This window comes from Nicotiana sylvestris, chromosome 4 (assembly GCF_000393655.2).
Source record: "Nicotiana sylvestris chromosome 4, ASM39365v2, whole genome shotgun sequence".
NCBI lineage: Eukaryota > Viridiplantae > Streptophyta > Magnoliopsida > Solanales > Solanaceae > Nicotiana > Nicotiana sylvestris.
Window position 1 is genome coordinate 42,651,357 of NC_091060.1, and position 12,598 is coordinate 42,663,954.

The following is a 12,598-nucleotide window of genomic DNA, read 5'->3' on the forward strand; positions in this document are numbered from 1 at the left end:
CTAGAGTTTAGACCGGATAGAGGTAAGTAAAGATTGTAAATACTGTCCTGAGGGTTTGAAACCCCGGATTACACATCGTTGTGCTATGTTGAGGTGGCTTACACGCTAGATGACGAGCGTGGGGTAGAGCACCGCTGGGGATTGTGACTTAGTCCATCCCGAATGATTATTTTAATGCGTAATTGATAGTTAATTGTTTGATGTTATTATATTTTAGGTTGTATGCCATGTTTGGGGCCTTGTGCCGACTTGTTAAAACCCTTAGGGGCATTTTTACTGTCTTTCCTCACTCTATTTGTTTGAAAGCATATCCTCAGTCATGTTTTACCTGTTTGTTACTCAAATCTGGCTTTACCACTATATTCTTAAAAATGTGGAAACTGTTTTGGGTCGAGTTCCCTATTTTAATGATAGTCCGAGTGATCGTGAGATTGATGACTGAGATAGACTGAGAGTCTGATGGTGAGGTTAATGACCGAGAGAGGCTGAGGGCCAAGTTTTGAGGATTATATATCTATGGATCGGGGTGCACACCATAGTAATATATATATATATATATATATATATATATATATATATATAGATCGGGCTGCACGCCGCAGTGATACTTATATGGATCGGGCTGCATGCCGCAACGATATGTTGGATAGGGCTGCACGCCGCGACGATATAGCGCTTGGGCTGTAGGATCCCCTCCGGAGTCTGCACACCCCTAGTGAGCGCCGTCAACGAGATATATGGATCGGGTTGCACGCTGCAGCGATATATGGACCGGGCTGCGCGCTGCAGCGGTTACTATATGGTACCTATTAAGTGTTAGTGCTGAGTGTGAGCACTGATTGGTAAGAGTTGAGTCACGAGTGGCTGAGAGGCTTGCCCGCGGGGCGATAGATATAAACATGTACATGAGTAATGCTTTGCTTGAGGGTCCTGTTTATGAACTTATTGATTTTCACTCCTCTTTAAAGTGAGTTTCTACCGAATATGTTGATTTATTTACTGCTTTCACTCACCTTTGTACTGAGCCTCCGTCAAAAATGTTGAACGAATGTTTTTAAACGACTTTCATTTAAGCTAGAGTTTATGAGATGTTCAGAATTTAATCACTGATTTGGCTTTGTTATTTCCATTGAGATTTTCATTTTATGAGGTGTTTATGATTCCTATTTTGCCCGAGGGGCTGTTTACGAACTATGTTTTGCCCGAGGGGTCGATTATGGTTTTTATCTCTTTTATTATAAATGGTATTGAACCCCTACTAAAACTGTCGGAAAGCATTTTCAAATGATTTTTACCAAAAGGCTGGAATTTAAATGAGACGATCGACTCGTATTCTGATTTGAAAGGCCGTTGTGCTTATTGAGTTTATCATAAATGTGGATTCATTGTTTCATACTGCTCAGTCTTTATTTATTACTTACTGGGTTGGAGTACTCACATTACTCCCTGCACCTCGTGTGCAGATTCAGGTATTTCGGAACCCGGTAGCGGGTGTTGATTTCTCAGACGCGGAGTCATCGGAGTTAGCAAGGTGGTTGCATGACGTTCGCAGCACTGCTTCCTTCCTCTTATTTTCATTACTGTACTTAGTACACTTTTGACTATTTTTGTTGTATTCAGGCCTTAGTAGATTCTCATGACTAGTGACACCCTGATGTCAGGCTTGTATGTTATTTTCGCACTGTTTATTCAGACTGATGTTATGAGATATTGTTTAATTAAAGGCTTAAAAATGACTCTTAATGATTAAAGGGTTAATGTGGATGTTGTGTCGGCTGGCCTTGTCTTCACGAGAGGCACCATCACGACCGGGCCGGTTGGGGTTGTGACATAATCCCATGTTTCACGCCATGAATACAGTCGAATACACTCGAATACAACAACTGATTAACTTGACTTCTTTGATTTACGTCTATTTTTGCTGCTGTATTCATGAATACATTAGTTTAAATACATCTAATACATTTTATAACAACAGAAAACGTATCTACAATCCATAATATAGCAAATGATATCTATAGATAGCTAATTACCACTAAAAGATAGTGCTTTATGAAAGTTTCTCTAGATTAAATGGGAGTGTCCAAATAGGCTTCCTCCGTAAAACATACACTACACTTAGTTTATGGGCTACCATTGATACCAGCTCATCGTACTTGGCCCAACTCAAAAAGTTTTTTGCCTTATACTTTCCATCATAGAGATTTTTACATATATATACACTATTGGAAACTTTATTACCCTCTCTACTCAAGTTTCACTTTAATTACCTCCTATATACAAAATTACCAATTATGTATATTTTTAGGATTTAAGGATAATTAATCAATTCCTACATTCACTCCCCCCCACGTTTCTCTCTCTTTATCTCACCCCCACAGTTCTCTCTCCACATCCCACCCCATCCCCTACGTATCTTGCACAAGAGAGCAACAATTCCACCATTGATAGCCATTAAAAAGCTTTGAATTCGAATTTGGGTTTTCAAAAAATATTACTTGTTTGAATTGAGTGTTGTTGCAAACAATTGAGAATTCCCCCTACGTCTCTCTCTATCTCTCAATCCCTAATTCCAGTAATGTAAAGTAAAGGAAAAGAGAGCAGCAATTCCACCATTGACAGCCATTAAAAAACTTTAAAGCTTTGAATTCGAATTTGGATTTTTAAAAAATATTATTTATTTGGATTCGATGTTGTTGCAAACAATTGGGAATATGATTTAAAGTTTATATCTCAATATTGAGGGTGTTTTGGTGAAGATTAGACCTGATTTTGGCTGAATTTCAGATTGAAACTCGAAGAAGAAGACATGACATACATTATACTGCAGAAATTATAGTAAAGTTGTAGTAAAATTGTAGAAAAATTGTATTCTGTTTATTTATATTTTTTATTTATTTAAGTATTGTATGAAAGTTGAACAATATTGTATAAAAATTATATTTAAGTTGTATGATATTGTAGTTGTATATAACTAGGTAGAAATAATGTACGAATGTTGTAGATACGTTATAGATAGTTTGTAGATAAGTTGTATAATATATAATTAAATGTATGAAATTTATTTTACTATGTATAAATCAGATACAAAATATACAAAAGACATATTGTATCAAATTTATATAAAAATTGTATTTAAGTTGTATGATATTTTAGATGTCTTTTACCGGGAAAAGCTAATGTATGAAAATTGTAGATAAGTTGTATACTATATAATTAGTTTTATAAAATTTATTTTTACTATTTAAGTTGTTGTAAATATTCAAATTTCCATTAAATTGGTGCGAAATTTATTTTTAATTCGTATGTTGAAGTACCATACATTGTTCTTTTCTGATTAGTTGATTTATTAAGGAAAGAAAAGTAGAGAATAAATTCCAAATCAACTCATGTGCACTGATTCATTTTTTTTAATGTAAAAACTTCAATATTGATGGGAATTGAATGATTTTGGTGGAGAAATTTCGAGTTTCACATTAAAAGCGCCCCCGTCGCACTTCGGAGAAACTGACTTTTATGTGAAATTTGAATTTTGTGTGAGAAATTAACTGGGCAGCATAGATTCTTGTTGGAAATACTAATACAAAGCTGAAATTAAAGTTTGGAGGCGATTGAATTTAATTTGAAATCTGCTAAAACTTCAAATCTGCTCAATTATACTTTTTGATTACTGCGATTGGTGTAAATGTACACTATGGGTGAAGTTAGCAGATTTAGTTGGGAAATTGTTTACTCGAGATATTATGAACCATCAAAGTGTTCTATCTAATGAAGTCAAGTTAAGCACAAAAGTTTGAGTTATAGAATCTTCGAAATAGTGAATTATTTAGCAGATTTCATGCCTGTTCGAAACGCGAATCATAGTATTCATTCTTATGGGAATGAGAATGAAAAACAAGAGATACTTTTTCTCGAAATATGGACAAACGGAAGTTTAACTCCGAAAGAAGCACTTCAGGAAGCATCCCGAAATTTAATTGATTTATTTATTCTCTTTTTACATATGGAAGAAGACAACTTATATTTACTGGACAATAAACACATGGTCCCTTTACCCCTTTTACCTTTCATGATAAATTGGCTAAACTCATAAAAAAAAAAAAATAGCTTTAAAATCGATTTTTATTGACCAATCAGAATTGCCTTCCAGGATCTATAATTGAGCACTATTTGAGCCAAAGATGACTGACTTTAAACACTTAAAATATCCAACATCAGTTTATTGCAAGGCTTTGAACGACAGACACAGCTAATGACAGAATATCATTGTCGTATACGACTTGATTTCAATGGCATTCTCTCTTCTGACTACTTGATTGAATGATATGAATTTGCTATCGTACAGTTCAACGGTTTGGCATGGCTTTTCTTGGGTGTTCCCACCAGCAGGTAATGTTCAAGCATACTCAGTAATCCTTAATTCTCCACTGTGCACTTTGCTGATTAAGATTTATAACTATGGGAATTTTCTTGATGTTGTATGGTAGGAATTCGAGAAAATGAAGGAGAAAGGCAGAACCTGGAGAGAAGAGGGGAGAGAGAGGAGAGAAAAAAGGAAAATAGTATAACTAAATTCCTTGATTGAAGACACAAATAATGGATTGTGAGCCTTTTAAGGTGGATTGTATATATTTTGTAAACACTTATTTATGTAAGGTACTTAACTAAACATGGACATTAAGGGTAATAAATTTTCAAATAGTGTACAGGAATGAAAAAATCCCTACTTAGAATTTCAAGTTGTTGTTTCCCCTAAATCAGACAGCACAAACTGACGATAAACTAATACCCTTATGTAGCACAAATAAAGTTACCATTAGTTTTGCTAAGAATCTGCATTTTTAGTTTGATATAATAGTATTAGAAAACATGGTAAGAGTAAAGATTGTGAGGAATCCAATTTTTAGGGCATAGGCAATTTGTCCACACATTAGAATTACAGTGTTCTCAAGCTAAGTTTCACATTTTCCAGGACATAACAAAGTTCTTCCCTAAAGGTAATTCCAGTCCATGAATATCCATCATCATACTCTTTCTCTTATCTCCTCCATCGTCCGAATTGTCTATGTACTTGTGTTCTGCTGTGATAAACTGCACTCTTGAAGTGCCTTTTAATGGTTGTCCATCGACGTTAATTTCAAAAGCTCCATCAATGCCATTTGTACCTAATACCATAACCTTCTCAATGAACCATCCTTCATCCAATGCAAACTTACCTTCTTGAACTTCTGACCACAACTTCACTGTTCCATTACTTGCTGTTGCATAGAAATCAATATATGTTGAGTGTCCATTCCCTGATTTCATCTCTGGAAGCTCATCATCGTCGAGGAAAAGATTTCCTTTAGCTTGTAGATCTTTAGTACCTGATGGAAAGGTTACTATGAGGGTAAAAGGTGTCATTCTTGCTTCTTTTGATATCATTCCACCGCGCTGCATTGGTACTATGGCGTTTTGGTACAAATGTACATTGACCACATTTAGAGGTGCATCTAGTTTTACATAGTGTGGTTCTGTTGTGACAATGGCCTGTGTCATATCGAATATATTGTACCAAGTGCCTGGAGGAAACAAAGCTTTCACCTCAGTTTTACCCTCGTCTAGCACGGGTGAGACCATGACACTGCTTCCTATCAAGAATTGTGTGCTCACGTCGTAAAGCTGAGGTAAATTTGGGAAAGAGAAGAAGAGTGGGCGAGCAATTGGCGCACCAGTAGTATGTGCCTCATAGTTCAAAGTGTAGAAATATGGAAGTAACTTATATCTCATTCCTAAAGCATTTCGAGCAGATTCAGCCACACTCTCCCATTGGTAAAGTTCTTGTCTAGGGGAGTAGTAGTTCGCGTGATCCCTTGAGAAAGGATAGAACGCGCCAACTTCAATCCAACGGTTGCAAAGCTCCTCTGTAGGTGCTGGATAGAATCCACATATATCTGAACCAACCATCGGAACACCAAATAAGCCAAAATTTAACATTGTAGATATTGAATATCTCAAATCATCCCAAGTTGCTTTGTTATCCCCAGTCCAATGTGCAGCATAATGTCCTGAACCAACAAACGTGGAACGAGACAATATAAACGGGCGCTTGCCCTGGAGTCCCTGGAGAGCCTTATGAGTTGCAATAGACTGAGAAAAACCATAAATGCTATGAGCGTCATATTCTCTAACTCCATTATAATGAACTGCACTAGTGGCTATTGTTTTGTAGCCAATTGGTGCTTGTATTCCAGAAGCATTTATCTTATAAGGCGGATCGTCCCATTTAGTATTCGTTATGTTCTTGCAATCTAAGCAACAAATCCAACCAGGACCAGTACCATTAGGACATATCCTGTTTTCAGGGATTGTGCACAAACCAGAACAAAAGTTGGAAACTTCATTCATGTCAATCCAGAGTCCATCAACAGGAACAAGTTCATGGAATCGCCTAATTTCGTCGCCCCACCACTCAACAGTTTTCGGGTTGAGAAAATCAGGAAAGTTAACAGCACCAGGCCAGACTTGAGCTAAATAAGGCTTGCCTTCATATTTGATAAAGACATCATTGGCTATACCTCTCTGGTAAACACCATAACTACTATTAACTCCGATTCCAGGATCTACGATGACAATGTACTTCATGCCTCGTGCATGAATTTTGTCCAAGAATGATAATAACTTCGGACGAGGGTAGTTGACAGGGTTGAGAGTGAAATCCTTTTTCCCATCCATGTGATCATCGTCGTTCCAGATCACGTCAAGAGGGATCTTGGCTTTCTGGTAGTTCTCGACAACATCCTCAACTACAGATAAATTGTGGTAACCCCATCTGCATTGATGGAATCCTGTTGCAATTACCAAGCAGGAGATAACTTTAATAAGGAGATGGGCAATGAGATATTACTAGCATTTACCAAACATCAATAGTCTAATTAGAATCTAGTGTGTGATAAGTGAGAAGAGCATGCTGAATTTACTAAGGGTAAATTACAACAACAACAACAATAACTCGGTAAAACTCCACAAGTGGGGTCTGGGGAGGGCAGAGGCACATTCAGGATTTAGAGGTTGCGGGTGCCGCAATGTTTTCGAACATAGATATATTGATATTTAATTACATGTTTCCAACTGAGGTAGTTATTTAACCGGTTTGATCCATTTCGGGTTTCGGTTTGAATTATTCATCTTTTTGACTTATACAAATAACTGATTAAGCAAAAAAAAATAAAAAAATTAAGACAACCTACAGTAAAGTACAACTATGCTTGACATTGCTTATATCACAAAATATAGGAGAATCACACTCCTTCCAAAATAGTTTGGATCAAAGTTAATAACTATAACATTCATGAAAAGATAAGAATGACTTAACAATTTTAATGACCTTAGAAATTAGATGTAGTTTAATTTTATCTAACAAAACGTTGCTAATACATTAGGAACATTTACAGCAAACATTGACTAATTCTCTTCTTTTCCTTCTTCTTCTTCTTCAATTAGCTAGACGGGCAACCAAAAGGATTAAGAGAAGATTAGAAAAGAAATAATAACAAAACATGTAACTATGTACATCTAGAGGACTCGAAAAAGGGGATGGTACGGGAAGAGAATGCTTAAGGATATGAGTTTTGAGTTTTGAAATTGTGGTTGTTAAAAGGAATTGGTTTCTTTAGCTTAAAAAATGAAAAAAAGATAACATTTTCATAATAAAAAGACTAAAAGAAAAGAAGATAAAAGATGAAAATGTATGAAGAAAATTGTATTCGAACTCTGGCACTTGGACACAAAAAGACACCACTCTACCAGTGGGACCTAGAACAAGTTTGTTAATCCGGGCGCCATTATTTGGTTTATACCCAATTTCTTCTAAATATACATAGAATATATGAGTTTCGACCAAGGTTTGCGGGTGGCGTGGCACCCCCACCTCCCTTAATAGATCCGCTCCTGGGGGAGAGCCTACTCCGAGAGAGTAGAGAGGTTGTTTCCAATAGACTCCGGCTCAAGAAACGAAAAGAGACAATATATCAGTACCATCAACAAAAACTATGGAATATTAGTAAGGGTGAATTACTAATATAAAAAAGATTTAAGTAGCCTGTTATAACTGGTTAAACTGCACTAATGAACCAAAATTTCTTTATATTGTCAGTGTATATTTAACACCTTTAGATTTATCTTGTTTTGGGATTGATATTAGTGCAATTTAGACTATAAAGTTCTCTACCAAGTATAAAGGTCCAAGAGTTCATCACTCATTTGATCAATACCTACTACCACGACCTGCTTAATGTCATTATGAAAGTGTTTTATAAATTACAGAATTTAAAGCCCTTACGTGGAGTGATGGTCGAAATATTCCATGGTGCATAACATGATAAGCCAAAATGGGAGGAAAAATAAAAGAAATAAAAAAAAATAGTTCATCATATTATGATTTGTTTATGAACTCAATCATTTCATACCTACCATCCTCTTCAAACGTTATTGTAAAAGACAAATTGAATACTTTCCCTTTCCTTCTAAGCATATTCCATTAGTAGTTATCATTTGGCCTTCTAGAATTAAATATACAAGTAAACAGGCTAAGTATTTTTTTTTTTTTAAAGAATTATCATCTTCCTAATAGATATTACTGTAATTCCATTAAAGAGGAGAACTGTGAATATGTGACTCAGAGACTGTACTTTTTCAAAATTCCCAATAGCTAGTAAATTGACAGAAGAGTACATTACAAAAACAATAACAATAACAATCCAGTGAAAATCCTACAAGCGGGGTCTGAGGAGGGTAGGATATATGCGTCCTTGCCTCTAATTTGGGAGGGCAAAGAGACTGTTTCCGATAGACCCTATACCGACAGAAGAGTACATTAATTTGCTAATAAAGCAATTATTGAGATGGTCCACGTGGTACCAAACTTCTACCTGGAAAGGAAAATTTTGGTAAGGGAATAAGGCCGGTAGACAAAAGCAGTGTTTTTTGTTTTGTCCAAAACACGGTATCTTCTAACACAAAAAACAAAGAACAGCCAAAACTCATGAAAGCAAAGTCACGGGTTTTATTTCCTACTAATGAAGACAAAACCTAAAACTACAAATATTCTCCACCGCCTCCTTCATCCCAACTTGGCAATAACTATGGATTCAGGATTTATATTAATTATTATGAGTTTTTCTTTTTGGGTTCCATCCGTGTCCGGAAGTCCCACAATATTGATGGGTAAACTGCTCTCTAACAAAGGCGATCGTAGAGATTGGCTAGGTGTTCAGTGTACATAATTGATGACCAAAAAATTATGTTATGCTCCTATTTGTTCACAAAAGTTCGTTACACAATATGTCACTTTAGAAAATCAAGAAGAGACCAATAAGGCATGGGATCAAAGAGTATATATCACCATTAATACAAATGCAGTGAAGAAGATAGAGAATTTTGAACTTACCAAAAGACCAATAAGGCATTGGAGCAGGCCTGCCTATGAAGGAAGTATACTGATCAACAACAGCAAGAGGTGTAGGACCAGCAAAGAAGTAAAAGTCAAAAACGCCCCCAATCACTTTGTATGTTAAAGAATCTCCTCTGTAAAACACATCCATTCCATTGCTATTTAGCAACAAAACTGCATGAGCACTTGCCTTTCCATTCACATTCCTCAAATCCATATACATAGGATGAGACCCATACAAATCAATATTCAGATTAAGAGCTGATACATCAGTTGTGTACAAAGTGTAAGGATCATTAGGGTATAGTCTTATCCCATGGGGCTGTGTGCTTTCTCCTAGGCCATATAAAGAAGCATTTTTAGGCAATTTTGTGGATACTTCAAGATATTGGTCTTTAAATACCAAATTGCTATATGGGTCTGAATCATCAGAGCTGGAATTGAAAAGGTTCTGTCCATTTGATTTTCTTTTAACAGAAAAACTAAAAGGGTCATTTGTATAGCTGAATATTAACTCATTTCCTGAATAATCTGATGTTGCTAGTGGCAAAAGGTTCTTTCTTGACCTACCAATAGTTTGTTTCAATGATGGGGGTGTTTCTCTTGGTAATAAGTTGTAAGGAACTTCCCATCTTTGTTCTTCTGCATCAGTTATATGAATTCTCAAACGTTCATCTGTCTCATGCCTGCATAATAATCACAACATTAACCTAAAGATCATAATTATTTTCAAGTAGAGGCGGATACATCGAAATATATATGTAAAAAACTACTAAAGTTTCAATAAATATTAAATTTCAAATCTATAATTTTAAGATAATGTGTTGAGTTGTAAGAACCTTAAAATTTGAACGCATAAAGTTTAAATCCTAATTCTGTCTTTGTTTTCAAGTATGATGTTCATGCAAGTCCAAGACATGATTTTTTTTTTCTTTTTTGAGCGAAAGGCTAAAGACTTACTTAACATAGAGCTGCAAATGAGGAATGTCTGGCCCATAAATATTGTTCTCCTCTTTAACTTGGAGGTGTCCTATAAGGCCTCCATCAGGTGTCTTTTCTATGGAGATCAACTTGTAACCTTGACCAATCTTGGCTGGAGTTGTGTTGACAAAATGAACACCAGCTATACATAGAATCAAGATTTGTAAGAAAGTAAGGGGAGAAGTTGACAATAAAGAAGAGAAAAACATGATAATGTAGTGAAATTAAGAATCAACTATAAGTATGGAGGGTAGCCTAATATGTGGCACTTGGCAAGAGTGACTGTTAGGAGTTCTTTTGGGGCATATATTGGCAAATGAAGTCATATAATACTTGTGAAATAGTTGAAGATGATTAATCACATAATCACTTCCAAATTATCATGTGATTTTGATGTTCTTTTGGTCCCACCTGTTGAGAAATCTCTTATTGTTTTCCTCCATTCTTATATAAGAAACAACCTTTTACTGGTACAAGGTAAGGGTATGACTGTGTACACACTATCTTTTCCAGACTCCAAGACTCCACTTGTGGAATTACGCTGGGTATGTTGCTATTGTTGTTGTTCCTACACTTGTCACCCAGGGCGGAACTTTAATACTAGGTACGGGTTTGGACAAACCCAATAACTTTTACTTAGACCTCATATTTAAATTAATAAATTTATCAAATATATGTATAAATATTCAATTATAAATATAAGAATTAGAATAAACTATAAGTTTGTGCCTATAAACTTCAAATTCAAGCTCCGTCTCAACTTATCATTGGCTTTAATTATATTTATTGTAATAACTACCGAGGAAACTGAGTTTAGCCTTCTGTCACTTTTGTCACCCAATAGATCCTATTAATCTCCCTACCTTATCCTGTGACATAAAATAAAATTACTGAAAGTGAATATTGGTCTTTCATGTTTTCGTGCTTTGTTACCATAAAGCACGAAAAGTCAGATAAAATGAGGAGTGTGCATATCTTTAGTTAACATTGGAATTGACAAATCTAATTTTTGTTTTGTTATTAAGAGGTGAATGTATTCTACTAAATATTTTAAAAGGATATTCCGATTCACGGATCATTTCGTATTCACGCATGGTTCGGAAAAAGGCCAAAACTCCAACCTACCCTAATGCAAGCATTAATTATTGTTTTTATGACTCGAAAAAATTTATTCTAGTAATAAATATTTTATTTAAGGTAAATACAAAAAGAAAAAAACTTCCTTTTTACATGAGATTTAGAGGGTGTTTGGATTGGCTTATAAAAAGTAGTTTTTAAACTAAAAGCCAAAAGTCATAAGTTGGTAATACCCAACTTTTGACTTTTGGCTTATTTTTGTACTTTTTATGCCTAAAAGTAAGTGCTTTTAAGCACTTTTTATCATTATCAAACACCACACAAACTAAAAAAGTGCTTAAAAGTCAATAAGCACTTAAAATAAGTCAATCCAAACACCCTCTTAGACATTCATTAAATCTCATGCTTCTACTAATAACTAGTTTAATTTAATGAAGCTTTAATGACCATAATTACTCGGATGATGTATAAAACACATGATGAATCTTCAAATAAGTCCATTTATTTTTGTGATGAGTCATGTGGTACTCGAGAAAATTGTTGAGTGCGCAACAAAGTTTCACACTAAGAGTTAGTAATAAGAAAAAAAAATGTTGCATATAAAGCATTAAAATTACTCTTAATAAATTGATCTAACAAAACAATTTCACACCATATTAATATTAAAGGAAAAATTTCTTAGGCTGGCCTTTTCTAGTTAGAGAAGGGCAAGCCATACACATGCCAAAGACTGAAAGTTTCACTTGCTTTGCTTGTGGATTTTAGTGCCAAATTCATGCACAAACAGAATCAATAACAATTGTCCTCAACTAAGTCAGAGACAATGTTTTTGGCTTATTTCAACTCTAACCCTATTCCGAGACTACCACTGTGATTAAAAATTTTGTCTATGCCTTGTCCATTTTGTCTCTCAGTCATGAAAGTTTTCGTAAACCTGAATTCTTTATATCCATTGTGCAGTGATGATGCAAGGCCTTGGCGTATAGTATCAATAGTGCATAAAGTTTGGACAACTTGTTGGTTCTATTAGGCGAATTTGCCTAAAAGCTGAAATGGAGAAGCAAGTTCTTGAACAACTCAATTATGGATATACGGTTCTACTTTTTTTGT

At 35.2% G+C, this 12,598-nt stretch overlaps 1 protein-coding gene and 1 long non-coding RNA gene across 2 annotated transcripts; one reads left to right on the forward strand and one right to left on the reverse strand.

The window, feature by feature from the left end:
* The first annotated feature begins 4,212 nt into the window (after positions 1–4,212).
* Positions 4,213–6,149, forward strand: LOC138889136 (uncharacterized). The gene is made up of 2 exons (XR_011406744.1): positions 4,213–4,389; positions 4,488–6,149. It is a non-coding gene; the product is annotated as an uncharacterized lncRNA (long non-coding RNA).
* On the reverse strand, positions 4,821–10,751 carry LOC104232759 (alpha-xylosidase 1-like). Its single transcript, XM_009786026.2, has 3 exons — positions 10,391–10,751; positions 9,428–10,116; positions 4,821–6,827 (listed from the first exon to the last, which is right to left on the reverse strand). Exons 1-3 carry the CDS (start codon positions 10,618–10,620, stop codon positions 4,960–4,962), a joined length of 2,787 nt encoding a protein of 928 aa, XP_009784328.1. The 5' UTR covers positions 10,621–10,751; the 3' UTR covers positions 4,821–4,959.
* Positions 10,752–12,598: the final 1,847 nt, after the last annotated feature.

Bases quoted from the DNA above. Each gene is read 5' to 3' on its own strand.
- LOC104232759 (XM_009786026.2), bottom strand. From the start codon at position 10,620: ATGTTTTTCTCTTCTTTATTGTCAACTTCTCCCCTTACTTTCTTACAA. The intron at 10,117-10,390 runs GTAAGTCTTTAG...ATTATTATGCAG, and splicing joins CATTTGCAGCTCTATGTTAA to GCATGAGACAGATGAACGTT. The intron at 6,828-9,427 runs GTAAGTTCAAAA...TAATTGCAACAG, and splicing joins AATGCCTTATTGGTCTTTTG to GATTCCATCAATGCAGATGG.